Raw genomic sequence first — 14,506 nt, forward strand, 5'->3', positions numbered from 1 at the left:
TACATATATTGATGTGGACACAAGCCTAGAGCCCATAGGCGGCCTGGCTTTGTCAAAAAGAAATAGGGAAAGACAGACACTATATAACAATCTCCACTCCTTGGCTCCAAGAATCCGATGCAGTCGAAGCTTTCCGTTGCGAGAAGACGGTCAACCCAATTAAGGTTCAGATGAAATGTCACGTGCCGCGGCTCTGTCGGCCTTCGCGCGTCAACCATCGAGGCCGCTAACACGACATACAACTTGTCAGCGCGGCGTTGAGGGGCGAGCGCGCTTTCGATGGTCACTATTTATGCCGTAGAGATGGTATCCCGTTTTCTTCTTTGATAGTTCTAGTCTTCCGGGTTTTATATGTGTCACCCGAGGGTGTGACCAAGCAGACTCGCCATCCACTGATTCATGGAACAACCCAGCAACCTTGGATCCCAGATACGTTTGCAACTCCCGGAAATGGTTCTCCCGTGCGGTCCTTTCCCATACGGGTAGTGGCATCCGGACCGGAGTAAAAGAAATCGGCGTTGCCCAGACAAAGAAGCTCGAGTCCCGTTTTCGTTTCCTGTCCAACTCGTCGGTGCTGTCCCTCCTAAGTCCGCGAGAATCAGGACGGACGTTGATTATCGCTCGAGCGCCATGGAGGCGGACTGGGATGAAGTCTCCCAAATTACTGTCCCCGCCCCGGGACCACACGTTTTACCTACTATCGCCTCTACTATTGCCTTTGACGATGTACAAGAATTGCTCTGGGCCGGCAATGAATTTGTGAGTTTGGTCCCACTTTCGCCTCAACTCTACTTTCTCCTGCACCAAATAACCAACCGCATGTGTCGTTATTAACGTCTGGATGCTCTAGGGTCGTGTCTGTTCTTTTTACGGCCCCGAGTTGCAAAGGTATACCTCAGTCAAAGCGCACCCGACCCAAGAAGGCCCTGTCCGACAGTTACTTTTTCACCAAAGAGGAGTGCTATCTTTATCGTCGAAAAGCGTCCATCTATCCTCGCGTCGTGGCTTAACACAATGGCATATCTCCCATCCTGAGATGACGGAGCTGCGGTGCATGAGCTTCACCGCCCAGTCACACAAGATCCTAGTCGCGGGCTTACAATCGATCATGTTTATTATCGATGTTGAAAAGGGAACTATTGTGGACCAATTACCTACGGAGCATCATTACACCATTTTTAAGAAGAGTCGATATTTATGCGCAGCTACCGACTCTGGGTCCGTGAACGTGTTAAGTCTCAACGACTTTGCTGTGATCAAAAGCTGGAAGGCACATGGAGCTGTGATTAACGATATGGATTCACGGAATGATTTCCTCGTGACGTGTGGGTTTTCTGTTCGACATCCCGGATCACCGATTGTAGACCCTCTCGCAAATGTCTACGACCTTAAAACACTTATGCCATTACCACCTATTCCTTTCCATGCAGGTGCAGCCTTTGTTCGCATGCATCCTAGACTACAGACTACGAGCTTCATCGCATCTCAGACTGGTCAGCTGCAAGTTGTTGATCTCATGAACCCAAACACCATTAATCTCCGGCAAGCAAATGTGGCCTTTATGCTTGGCCTTGAGATCTCACTTTCTGGAGAGGCCCTTGCTATCAACGATGCCGAATGTTCAATTCATCTCTGGGGATCCCCGGCGAAAATCCACTTCAATGAGATAAGTCAAGAAACCGAGTTCGCTGATGTCTCTACACGCTCCTCGATACTTGATTGGTCCAATGATACACCTCTTAGCCTTGTTGGTATGCCATACTATCATGAACGTCTACTCTCCGCATGGCCCAGCCATTTAGTTTTTGAAGTTGGAAATGCGCCCTTTTCGATTGATCCCACTATCCTTCCATACCTACGCCCCAACGATCTTGGTCAACACGCCCCAAACCCGCGAAGGAAACGACGCTATCAAGTTGAAAATACCCGTTTGCCATCAACAACGGAAACTGCTTTAGCAGCACCAAAATTTCTGAGCGAGAGAGCGAGAGAGCTTCCAAAGTCCGTCTCTGAGGCCTCACAGGATGCCTCTAGCGCTTTAGACGGGCTAAATATCAATGGTCAAGCGAAAGAGGATCCTCTTTTGAAATATAGTAATGTGGAGATCAAATATAGCAAATTTGGAGTGGATGATTTCGATTTCAGGTATGCAGCTCTGAATTTTTGTTCTAGCAGGTTTATTTTGGATTTAACATGTTTTCTAGGTACTACAACAAGACCAACTTCTCAGGATTGGAAACCCATATTGCAAATTCATTCACAAATGCTCTACTCCAGCTTCTCAAGTTTGTCCCATTGATGAGAAATTTCGCCCTCCATCATGTTTCTGCTAACTGTCTCTCTGAGACATGCCTGCTTTGCGAAATGGGGTTTCTATTTGACATGCTTGACAAAGCGAATGGTCAAAATTGCCAAGCAACCAATCTTCTAAAAACTTTCAGCAATTTCAGAGAAGCTGCAAACTTAGGCTTACTGGAGGAGAGTTTGAGCAGTAAACCCCTGTCATCTGCAATCCAATCGGTGAACCGTTTTTTCCTGAACCAAATATCGCATGACTATCGAATGGTTTACCCAAATTCGGATGTTCTGGATAACACCTTGAGTACTGCGGCTGTCGAATCGATATGCTGCATGCTTTGTCGCAACGAAATCGTCCGTGCCGGAAATGCCTTTGTAACAGAGCTAACATATCCCCCCATTGATCCAAAACACGCAGCTCGCAACCCAACCTGCCAATTTTCGAATATCCTTCGCGCTAGTATTGAGCGCGAAACCCAGAATCGAGGATGGTGCAGCACCTGCCGCAGATATCAACAAGTTTCCATACGAAAAACAGTCCAACGACTGCCTCTTGTTCTAATTCTAAACGCTGCAATTAACAATCCAACCATCCGCCAGTTCTGGGCGATTCCGGGTTGGTTACCTGAGAAAATTGGAGTTATGGTGAAGAACAATCAACTCCAGTGCTACGAAGGAGAACAGCTTCGAGCTCTACAACTGGCAAATCTAGAAGGGTTAGTGATTTATGAGTTGGTCGGCTTAGTGGCCGAAATCGATATTGTGGAACAGAAGAAGCCACATCTAGTCTCTTTCATCGATACATCCATCTCGGCGCGTGAGCCCACTGAAAAGAGCTCATGGCATCTTTTCAATGATTTTCTAGTTACAGAAGTTAGCAAAGATGAGGTATTTTCCTTCAACCAAACATGGAAATCACCCTGCACACTTGCGTACCAAGTCTCGACGGGTCGACATGGACTGGACGACAGCTGGAAAAACGAATTAGATACCACTCTCCTATTCTACGAGTGGTCTCTGAAGTGAGTACTGTTCTCCCCCATCGATGTATTCGCAATGCTAACAAAATTACAATAGCAATCGCCGCCCAATCGACTCTTGCCACATCCTGAAACCAGAGGAGAGGCCTGTTGCTGGAACACCAGTTGCTCTAGATACTGAATTCGTTGATCTCGAGAAAGCAGAGATCGAAGTGAAGGCAGATGGTACTCAAGAAATGATTCGACCCAGCAAGAGTGGGCTCGCTCGAGTGTCTGTCATTCGAGGTTCTGGCAACGAAGAAGGCATTTCGTTTATTGACGACTATATAACAATCAAAGATCCCATTGTGGACTACGTAACCCAATATTCCGGTATCAAGCCCGGTGATCTCGACCCGCGTACAAGCCAACACAACCTTGTCGCTCTAAAGGTTGCGTATAAGAAGCTGTGGCTCCTTCTAAATCTTGGCTGTGTCTTTGTTGGCCATGGTTTGGCGTCCGATTTCCGAAAAATCAACATCCAAGTACCCAAATCTCAGACCATCGATACACAATATCTTTTTTTCCACCCCGGCAAAAACCGTCGACTCAGCCTACGATATCTTGCATGGGCGGTTTTTAAGGAATATATTCAGGAGGACACTACCCTTTCAACCACCACATCTACATCTACCACAACCAAAGACCCTAACGCCTCTGGTGAACCGAATACAAACACTACCATTATCACGGCCACGACTTCCGCCCTATCACCCTCTGAAGGCCATGATTCTATCGAAGATGCCCGCATGGCCCTCCGTCTTTGGAAGAAATTCAAAGAATACGAGGACGCAGGAATAGTTAACCAAATGCTCGAGGAAATCTTTCGCGAAGGATTAAAGGTCGGCTTTCGCCCACCGGCCCGCTACCCTCCAGTTTCGGGTATTCCTAGCCCCAACAGCAGCAATAACAATAACATTATTAACGGCAGTGCAACCATAAGTGGCACATCTACCCCAGTTGCCACGAATCCTGCATCTCGCCTCCCTCCTAGCGGGAGAAATACCCCGGACTTCATTCGTCCAGCATCTGCATCGGCTGCTCCATCCGTTGCTGGTCCAGCCGCAGGAAGCAGCTCAAACGGCAGTATGAGTGGTAGCACCCCGTCAACACCACGCCAGGCGTTCCGACGATCCGTTGCGTTGACACCAAGCACTGGCAGCTTTGGCGGTGTAAAAGGACTAACGTTTGGTGGAAGCCCGATGCATTAGCGGATTATGCTGCAGGCTCTCTTTTTACAATACTCTTTTACAGTATACTGGATTCAGATAGGCGATCTAGACTTGGATGTAAAGCTTATCAGCTCTCAGATGAAATTATATGAGTTAGTATATCAGGTAAAAATCGAAATAACATTCATTACCTTTTATTAATTTCAAGCTCCTTCGATAGGCTGATAGCCTCACTTTATTGCCAGAAAATATTCCTTTTATACGTATTATCTACTTACCTCCCACCATTAGAACCACTTCACTCTTCTCCAGCAGCACCATTCAATTCACTTGAAATTCAAAAATGAGTATCATGCACTTGCAGGTCAATCTATAAAACAGATAGTAGAAGTGAAAGGGGTAGGCAACCTGGAGTACTCTATAGCATCTAGTATGAATAGAGGTAGATGAAATGGTGAAATTGACATGTCAGGTCTTCAATTGTGCTCTACTTTTTGAAATGAAAATTCCGCTTTAGGCGCTGCTAAATATTCTAAAAGTCTAGACTACCCATCAAGTGACTGGTTCACTCTGTTGCACATGAAGGCTAGGAGAGGGTGCTGATGAGCGATATATAAATGCTGACCCGAAAGACAGACATGACATGGTTGCTTTTCAAATCTGAATATATAGTTTAAAAAAGCCATGCAATCAATGGTCTAAAATTCCATAGTTTCTTCGAAGAGTTTTCGTAACTCCTCCTTTTCTGCGCCCAGTTCCTTGCTCAAATTGGGTGCAAGGTCGAGCACTCTTTTCTGGGGTATCGTGCCCTCTACCAACATATCGATATGCGAACTATTGAAGCCCAGCTCCTTCAGACCTCGAGGCTGGTCTCCGAGCTTCAACAGAAACTCCGCAATCGCTTCACCAAGGACCTCCCCAGCGCTTTCGCGCTTCACATTCGAGATGTCCTTTCCGAAAATTTCCGCAGCGGCCAGATGACGATCGGGGTTGCTGGCAGCAGTGAACCGGAAAACGGCGGGCGCTGAGACTGCCACGGACACGCCGTGCGGGATGATGTCGTGATCAACCTCGTATCCTTTATGCTTGTACCCGGGATTCTGACCCGAGATCGGATAGCTCATGCCGTGGCAAAGGTGCACACCGGCGTTTCCGAACCCGACACCAGCCAGGGTGGCGGCGAGAAGCATTTGGCTTTGAGCTTCATGATCCTCTGGATCTTTAACGGCTCGTGGGAGGTATTTCACTGTGCTCTTTAAAGACTGCAGTGAAAAGATGTCCGAGATCGGATTGGCTCCTTGGTAGGCAGGACGATTAATGGGGTTAGTTGGGCGAGGAACACGCTCATTGAAAGGGATTGCGGTCCACGATTCAAGCGAATGACAGAGCACGTCGAGACCGGACGAGGCATGCACTGCTGAAGGCATGGTCCGCGTGTTCAGCGGGTCACATATACCCAGCGTCGGCTTCATGTTACGGTGAGCAACGCCTGTTTTCGCCTTCTTATCTACAAGGTCAAAAATTGCAGTTCCTGTAGTCTCGGCGCCTGTTCCAGCTGTAGTTGGGATCGCGATCAATGGCTTCAATTGTCGGGCGATAGGCAGTCCTTTGCCAAGTGGAGCATTGACGAAGTCAAGGAAATCGGCTTCGGGGTATACGCAGTAGAGATTCATGAGCTTGCATGTATCAATGACAGAGCCACCGCCTTCATAAGATTAGCATGCATTTGCACTACCTTCTGTAAGTTCTTACCAACAGCTAGAAATGCATCCGCATTGTATGGCTTAGCAAAGGCAATGGCATCTTTTACCCTATGCAAAATGTATCAGCCTTCTCTGCTCTAAAGCATCTATAAGAGATATAAAGCTGCAGTACTCACGAGTAATCTTTTGGCTCCACCCTCACTTTGTCATAGACCGAAAACTGAATGCCCTCCTTACTCAGTCCCTCAATGGCATTCTTCATCGCATCCAGCTTTGAAACATTGCGATCCGTAACCACCAACACCTTCTTTGCTCCCAAATTCTTAAAGTCCATACCTACTTCCTTGGTCGCCCCGGGTCCGAACCGAATGCTCGACGCCGCCATTTCAAAGGCATATTCCTTCTGCTGCGACGGGTCAATTGGAGTTGCCATGTGGCGGACATGCTTGGATATCGACGACGCAGACGGCTGGTGGTGATGGTGATGGGCGGGGTTGGAATGGCAGGGACAGCTTGGAGGGTGGGTGTATTGGACGGTGCGGAGGAGGTTGAACGCCCGGGTGGCCGCTGAGGGCGCGACTCGAATAGCGGGAAGAACCATGGCTGCAGGAGAGGAGATGGCGGCGACGGGGGTAGGGAGAGAGGAGAGGACGGTGCAAGGCGAGTGTCGAGATGAGATACGAGATATCAACAACGGCTCGGCTGACGACGAGGCGATGTCGGCCGGCTTCAGCTCTGCGGGGAAGCCGTTGGTGCGGAGGAGCGGGTGGGGGATAGCCGCGGGTGTTTCCCCACAGCTGGTGCTATCTATGACACACAAAACTACGGACAGCTCTGGATTCAATACAGTACATGTATTCTCTGCGAAGGCACAGGCCGTTCGGTGTGCTACTTCTTTCAGTGATGAGCTCTATTCCAGAATTAATTACTGGTAAGGTGTGTTGGGAGGCTACAAGAGGGTCGGACTCGCTGGCATAATACAATACAGGAGAAATCCCAAGGGTAAAAAAAAATTAAAAAAGTAAAAAATAAAATAAAGGAGAGGAAAAGAGGTAATTTTGTTAGAGATGTCAGAGACAGCACAGCTTCCACCTTTATTGTTATTCGCTCTTCTCTTAAATTTGGAGCACAATGGGCTCATGGCTGCGGCATCCTGAATATCGCATGGCGGCCCACTCGTTTACGAAATTCGGCCATTTCGCATGTCGCATGTCGCGTATCATGTCAATATGATAAAGCCCAGTTTAAATGAAATACACTGGTGATACAACCTTTGCAGTGAAGTTCGTTCCAAAGAAATAGTGGCGTAAGGGGTTTCAAAAATCTTCCGGGCTCTCTAAATCGGCCAGCTTATTACTTAAGAATCTCCCCAGGGCTGCAGATTTGGACTCCAAGGCAAGTAAAATCGTAGGTGGTGAGTTGAGATTCAAACTGGATAAGCGGTCCAGGTCACTCGTCCTATCGATTTCCCACTGCGCGCGTAAGGATTCGTCTGCTGCTTCGTTTGTAGTATTCGTACCGCTAACGCGAGCAAATACTGGGATAATGCCGGCCTGTGCGGGCGCCGATGAGGCGAGTTTCGCGGCTTGTTCAAGAGTAGAGCTTCTGAGCTGCTCTTGGGCAGTTGGGAAGAAGTCAACAGGCCGAAGGGCGTGTTCAACATCACTGGCTGTTGAGCTTGTCAGAGTAGGGATTCGGTGGTTGCCGTTGGAAAGGGGAGATTTGGGATTGTTGTCAGTGCGTGCTGGGCCAACCGTGGCAAGCAGGACCTTCTCCGCAATCTTTGTCACGACTGCGACGTGGTCGTCGAGCTCGAATATTATGCTGCTAACGTCGCGCAGCGGAATAGATGGTGCAGTCACGAATGATGATGGGTTGGTTGCAGGATTGACGCCCGTCAAGTTGCCATTCGAGTGACTTACTGCGTAGGATACGTAGGCGGTTCCATATGTGGCACAGAGACTCCTCACCTGTCGTTGAGGCAGGGGAGAGGCGTGGGCAAATATAGCGCCGTTCGTAGCAAAAATACTAGGCCGGAGAAAGCAATATTAGCGATACAGCCCAGGCTTAGCCTTCAAAGTGTCGGGCTTGCTGCCTAAACGAAGGGCAAATCGAGAGTGGACGTACAAGATGGAGGTGATCTCGGGCGGGGACAGGTTGTCTTCCAGCAAATCCGTCAGTGCTGCTGTGTCCAGCATGCGTATGCCAGAGAGCATCGAAGGGCCCATTTTGTCGATGCTACTTTCCAGGTCGGAGTCGGCCTCTGTAGCATCCGGGATGCTCGCCCAATCGCCCAGGAGCGACGGCTGGCCGGGCTGGGGTGGCGGCGGGTGATAGACGCAGTCTTCCGGGAAGAAGAAACAGTTATCTCGGTAGTCTATCTCGTCGTGGTCATATTCAATGGGTTCGCTGCTGGACTCCAGGAGGTTCTGCGCGTATTTCACGTGACTCCGCGCCCAGGCTGGGAGAAAGTGAGGATCGCGGTTGAGGAACCACGACGGCGAGGCGGCGCTGGACACGGCGGTGCCTGCTGCGGGAGGGCCAGCGGCGGGCAGAGAGACGTGGGGGAGTAGTGCTGCTGCAGAGACTGGAGCTGGTTCAGCCATCGACCATCTACGTTACGAAGCAAGTAAAGGTGGCAAGGAGGAAGCGCAACAACAGCCATCAATCAACGGTCGTCCAGAGACAAAACTGCAGAGAATCGGAGAATGCAAAAGGAAGAAAGCCTTGGGGCAGCGGGCCACGAGGTGCAGGATGCATGTATGTATATGTATGCCAGGGCGGGTAGGGGGGTTGGCAGGCCGATCTCCAGCAAGGCGGCCGCCGAAAAAGATGCGGGTATCGGGTGGGACGCTCGGGACGCCTTGGGGGAAGTCTCGAGAGCCCTGGAGAACGGCTGGCTATATATATAACAGACAGGAGACGGCCGCCCGCCAGAGAAAGACATCGACGCAACGGATAACAGAACGCAGAAAAAGCAACGCCGCGCTGCAGCCCGTCCGCAGTGCCGGCTGGCGGCGAATACGCGGCCATACAGAATCGGGTAGGAGCACACGTGCGCGCACGCAGAAAACAAGACGGCCCCAGGAAAAAGCAAAACACTCACCAGGGCGGGATTTGCGCGCGGCGGCGGCGGCGACGACGACACGACGACGACGACGACGACGGCGAGGCGGGCGCTGGACGTGCGCGCGGGCGTGGGCGTGTATCAAAGTTACGCCGGGCCCTGCACGCCCGGTCAGGTGGCCGCTGCTGAGTCAGCACCACCGGGCCAATCAGCGCGCGGGGCCGCCAACCTCGCGCGATCCCCCACTTTCCCGTTTTGGGCGTCGCGTTGCTGCGCGCCGCGGGAGGAACGCTCGGCCACGCGCCCCGAGCCGCACCACGGCCGTGGCGTGACGGGCCCGCGGTCGGTTGGTCGGTCTGCCTTGGGCTCATGGCCTGCACGGAGTAGTAGTTACGGAGTTCGCGGCTACGCTTGCTGGATGGGCTTGCCTGTTGCAGTGTTTTACAGCTTCTCTGAGACTCTAACACTGTCATCAAATGGGCTCGTATCGAGTGCAGAAATAGTTCAGCCTGCGCGCCACCATGTCTCACGAGCGCCTGCGTCGTCAACTGCGCTTCGATCCACGGCTCCTGTTTGTCGCGCAGTTCGCGCCATACTGCCCAACCCCTACCGGCTCGTTGGTTCCCTCAAAGAACATATATCTGCAACGGGTCCCCAGCACAAAGCAGATCTTCGTTGGACTCGCTGGGCCCTGTTGTGCACTGTCCAGCATCTCTGGTAGGAAGACTTACATACCGCCATACATACAAGCCAGCAATTGATCCGGTTTTGCGCCCTATCCACAAAGAAGTCTCTTAGGCTCATTATAAGGCTGAGACGCTGGACGCACCGCCGCCATGGAGACAGCAGACATCAAAAAACCAACAGCAATAGCAAGGAGCCTCGCCATTTAGGGTTGGATATCCAGCCAGAAAAGGTAACAGTAAACGTGCCCAGAAAATATCCAGTTCAACTCAGGGTATATATCGTATATTCCAAACCAGACACTGGAAAGTCATAGGCTCCCTCCTCCCAGCATAGTGAAGCCTGCAGGCGCCACCGACGCGTAGACATACCATGCTAGACCGATCAACTGCCATCTTGTTTTCCCTATTCCTCTGCGTGGGCACAACGGATCCTGCGCTGTGGCACTTTGCCCGCGGGGAGAGTCGACCACTGGAAGCCAAGACGCCGACATAAAAGCGTCTTGTCACCCAGTCGAAAGGATGACCGCCGTTTCGGCCTTGTGCGTGAAGACTACTATTTGAGTCCCACCGCAGCTATTATTTGACGGAGGCGCGCGCGTGTGCGGAGCTGAATGGAACAGCGCAAAAAAGAAGTTTCCCCCCCCGCGCGCCCGCCAGGTCGAACTAACGCTCCTAGCGCAGGAAAGCAACGGGCTCGGCCGCTCAGCAGTTCGCCTTGTCGGAATTGGCAGTTTGAGTCCGTGGACGGGAAAGCTGAATCGAGTAGCGATCGGACGCTTTACGGGTTTGCCTACCCGCATACCCTAGCTTTGTGGCTTGAGTTTTGCACAATACTGGGGAGAAAATATGTACGAAGTATGCAGGAGTGACATTCCCTTGGGATGAATAATAGAATGGACGCGTGTCCCAGAGAAACGGACTTCATGCGGAAACAATATGGGGGTGCCACTACGACCCTCCACGTCCTCATTGATATTCATTCATACTCGCTACAAACCCGTCAACTTTTTGTTCTGTGCTCCCTCAACCGAGACGACGGTAGTTGGACTCTCCAAAGCATCACGGATGGATTCCATCACCACTTGCTCCGGCTCTTCAGCCCTTCATTCTGAATCACCTCGATCCAGTACCCATCAGGATCGAGAACGAATGCCACATTTTTCATCCGGCCATCCGTCAGCCGCTTCTTCCAGTTCACATTCAGGCTCTCGAAACGAGCACAGGCCGCGTCTAGATCGTCGACAGAGATACCTAGAAAAATCATAATTCGTTAGACTGAGCCTAGCCAGGCTGTGGCGGCGCCGCCTGCTGCAGCTTACATATATGCCCAAAGCCTTGCGGCTCCGTATTGCCATCGTGATATACCTTCCCTTCCTGCTTCTCAGTCCCATAGTTCCAAGTGAGCTCCAGCAACCCTTCCCATTCCGCCACCGGATTCGACGCGTCCGCCTTGCGCGCCGGATTCGACTCGGAATACCCCAGGAAGTACAGATTAAAGCCCGCCGCCTCGTTCTCCAGCCTTCTGACCAGCTGCATGCCCATGACCTCCTGGTAGTACTTCAGGCTGACCTCCGGATTCTTCACCCGCAGCATGGTATGGTTGAACCGGTACGATTTCGGATTCGTCTGCGCGACCGCCCCAGACACCGTCTCGTCGCTCGTCCGCCGGATGATCTCCACCCAGTACCCGTCCGGGTCCTTCACGAACGCGATGTTCCGCATCTTCCCTTCCGTCAGCTTCTTCTGGAACGGGTATCCCGCGTCCTCGAGCCGCTGGCACGCCAGCTCGATGTTGTCCACGGCGATCGCGACGTGGCCGAAGCCGCGGTGAGGTTCCGTGTTGCCATTGGAGACGGCATAGTCGGCGTCGTTCTCCGTTCCGTAGTTGTGCGTGAGCTCGAGCACGCCGTTTCGGTCGGTCCAGTGGCGGGTGCCGGAGAGCGACTCGGGGCCGTCGTAGGCGAGGAAGTATAGCGAGAACTTGGCTTCTTCGAAGTCGAGCTTGTTTATTTGCGATAGGCCGAGGAATTGGTAGAATTGGACTGAAGAAAACAGAGCAAATCGTAAACAGGGGGGTTCTTCTTTATGAAAAACAGCAAGCCGGAAAATTATAACGTACGTGATTTTTTCGGGTCCTTCACCCGAAGCATAGTATCTAGGTTGGAGCTCTTTAGTATCAAAACTGCTAAAACGGTCAGGCGCCAACTCACGGTTCAGCTTATACGTGCTGGTGTCGGTGGCCATGGCTGCGGATGGAACGATGCTCTGCTAATCAAACACGACGAACAAATTAAGAATGCTGGCCCTCGAGTTCGCCGGCCCGTTCGCATTCTTTTTATTCTCGCCCGGGAGGGAGCGGGGATGCCTAAACGGGCTAGCAGCGTCAAGAGCCGAGTGCGGGGCATATGACGTAGCTCGGGCAAGCGGAGTGTTCTTTTTTTTTTTTTTTTTCGTCTACAAGAGAAAACAATCATGAAGAACATTCAAGACAGATAAATGTATGTATGGTATTACTATCGCATTTGGCATTCAGTCATAGCAATATTTCCGGAAACAACACAGCGCAAAAAAAAAAGAAAGCCAAAAAAAAAAGGTAATTATCTCAGGGTATAAACAAATTTCAAGGCCCGATATATATGTATATCTAATCAGCTGGAGAGCAGCAAATATTCAAAACGGCCGACTTGAGATCGCAAATCGGGGAGGATTAGGCGGCTTTTTCCACTGGAGGAGCAGCAGCGGCAGCAGCGGCGGCGGCAGCCGCGGCAGGGGCAGGGGCAGCAGCAGGGACAGGGGCGGCAGCAGGTGTGGTTGTAGGGGCGGCAGCAGAGGTGGCAGCGGGTGCAGTAGTAACAACGCCTTCTTCTTGCTTTGCGGCGACTGGGGACTCAACGGGAGTCGCCACCTTTGCGGCTACAGGTTTTTCAGTTATCGGAGAAATAGCTGGGGATTCTGTGGGAGCAGCTGCTGCTGTTGTTGTTGATGTAGCTGGAGCAGCCGCAGCAGAGTCAGTGGTAGTGGCGGCGGCACCTGTAGCAGCAGGGGTAGCAGCAGCAGCGGCGGCGGCCGGAGCAGGAGACGACGCCGCGCTTGGATTCTTCTGGACTATGGGGCTGGCAGGCTGGCTGCCGCTGCCGCTGCCGCCGACAAAGCTGGTCAGGGCAGCGGTCCACTCCTCGATCTGGTTCTTGCTGTGGGCCTTGAAGTGAAGCTCGGAGGACAGATGGAAAGCGTTGCCGACCTTCCCACCGGACACGTCCTTGCCCTTGATGGAGAACTTGAGGTCGTTGAAGTTGCCGATATTGCAGTCCGGCAGGTACAGCGACATGTCGGGCATGGGATCCTGGCGGAAATCGTCATTGTCCTTGAAGGCGTGCAGGAAGCCGGCGGGCGTGACGACGTAGTACCCGTCGCTGTAGCCCTTCAGCATGGCGCGCGACTTGCGCTGCAGGATGCCCTCGACCAGCGGCTTGGTCGAGCGGTGGTCCTGGTTGGGCCAGGTGATGGTGGACAGCGAGCGCGGCGGCGTGTTGGGGTTGATCAGGCTGGCGTGGTTGCGCTCGAAGAAGTTGTTCCACTCGAAGTCGGTGGGCACCTGCTGGCCCGTGCTGACCATGTCGGCGTACATGGCGCGCTGCCGGTCGGACTGCGCGCCCATGCACTGGAAGAAGCGGTTCAGGGCGTCCTGCACGCTCGCGAGGATGTGCGCCTCGAATTGCTGGAAGGAGGTCTGCACGGCGAGCAGCTCCTTGAAGTTCTCGTTCTCCTCGTTGATCTGCTTGTTCAGGCGGTAAGAGATACCGCGCGAGATGAGGTAGGGGTCGTTGAGCGCGTCGTGCTTCGATCGCGTCGTCGAGTCGAAGATGGCGGTATTTTGGCCCAGCAGCTCAATGTGCTTCTGGGTCGCGGTGCGGGCCTTGGAGACCAATTTCGCGGCCTTTTCAGCTCCATGACTGAGCTCCTTGGCTTTGGCCTTGATCTCGTTGTGAAGCTTTTCGAGAATCGGAAGGACAGTTGTTTTCAAGTTCTTCTCGGTTTCGAGATGCACATCCACGATTCCCTAATTATATTGCATCAGTACCAGCACAACCACCATGCAAGCAGACCACATACTTGGGTGTTCTGGCGCAAACTGTCAAAAAGGCCGGTAATACCGCCCTTCTCTTGAACGAAGTGATGCCCTTCTTTCAGGGGCTCCGAAACAGTCTACCAAAAAAAGATGCGCCTAGCGATTAGCACAGTCTGCCGGCGGGCGCTGGCATTTCTCTCCACCTAACGCCGAGAGGGGGGCACGACACCACCGCCAACCAACCTTTAAAATCTTCTCAAACTCCTTGGCCTGGGCCTTCTGCACCTTGTGGGTGGTATTCATATAGTTCTCGAGCGAGGCGACCATGTGTTTCCATGCTTGCAATCGTTCGACAAGGATTGAGGTAGTCTTCAGGGCGCGCCACCAAAAGTCATCCAGGCCGTGATAGTTAGTCAAGCGCATCCTGCAAAAATCGGGGAAGGTGAAGATCATGGAGGGAGTAGCAGAGAGCGGGGCCCGAGCGCGCGCTTA

General features: G+C 52.1%; 5 protein-coding genes across 5 annotated transcripts; 1 reads left to right on the plus strand and 4 right to left on the minus strand.

Annotated features, from left to right (window-relative positions):
• Positions 1 to 630: 630 nt before the first annotated feature.
• PAN2 (poly(A)-specific ribonuclease) lies at positions 631 to 4,528 on the plus strand (the record flags this gene model as incomplete). The annotated part of the gene is made up of 4 exons (XM_049254676.1): positions 631 to 759; positions 851 to 2,145; positions 2,205 to 3,320; positions 3,376 to 4,528. The coding sequence occupies 4 exons, from the start codon at positions 631 to 633 to the stop codon at positions 4,526 to 4,528; spliced, it is 3,693 nt and encodes a 1,230-aa protein (XP_049106359.1).
• A 659-nt stretch (positions 4,529 to 5,187) lies between these two features.
• On the minus strand, positions 5,188 to 6,793 carry LOZ57_005650 (uncharacterized protein; the record flags this gene model as incomplete). The annotated part of the gene is made up of 3 exons (XM_049254677.1): positions 5,188 to 6,194; positions 6,242 to 6,300; positions 6,369 to 6,793. The coding sequence occupies 3 exons, from the start codon at positions 6,791 to 6,793 to the stop codon at positions 5,188 to 5,190; spliced, it is 1,491 nt and encodes a 496-aa protein (XP_049106360.1).
• Positions 6,794 to 7,508: 715 nt separating this feature from the next.
• LOZ57_005651 (uncharacterized protein) lies at positions 7,509 to 8,798 on the minus strand (the record flags this gene model as incomplete). The annotated part of the gene is made up of 2 exons (XM_049254678.1): positions 7,509 to 8,220; positions 8,320 to 8,798. The coding sequence occupies 2 exons, from the start codon at positions 8,796 to 8,798 to the stop codon at positions 7,509 to 7,511; spliced, it is 1,191 nt and encodes a 396-aa protein (XP_049106361.1).
• Positions 8,799 to 11,020: 2,222 nt separating this feature from the next.
• On the minus strand, positions 11,021 to 12,189 carry GLO1 (Lactoylglutathione lyase; the record flags this gene model as incomplete). The annotated part of the gene is made up of 2 exons (XM_049254679.1): positions 11,021 to 11,196; positions 11,265 to 12,189. The coding sequence occupies 2 exons, from the start codon at positions 12,187 to 12,189 to the stop codon at positions 11,021 to 11,023; spliced, it is 1,101 nt and encodes a 366-aa protein (XP_049106362.1).
• Positions 12,190 to 12,652: 463 nt separating this feature from the next.
• LOZ57_005653 (uncharacterized protein) lies at positions 12,653 to 14,437 on the minus strand (the record flags this gene model as incomplete). Its single annotated transcript, XM_049254680.1, has 3 exons — positions 12,653 to 14,005; positions 14,059 to 14,151; positions 14,258 to 14,437. The coding sequence occupies 3 exons, from the start codon at positions 14,435 to 14,437 to the stop codon at positions 12,653 to 12,655; spliced, it is 1,626 nt and encodes a 541-aa protein (XP_049106363.1).
• Positions 14,438 to 14,506: the final 69 nt, after the last annotated feature.

The sequence above is a fragment of the Ophidiomyces ophidiicola genome (assembly GCF_022830035.1).
Source record: "Ophidiomyces ophidiicola strain CBS 122913 chromosome Unknown scaffold_30, whole genome shotgun sequence".
Taxonomy (NCBI): domain Eukaryota; kingdom Fungi; phylum Ascomycota; class Eurotiomycetes; order Onygenales; family Onygenaceae; genus Ophidiomyces; species Ophidiomyces ophidiicola.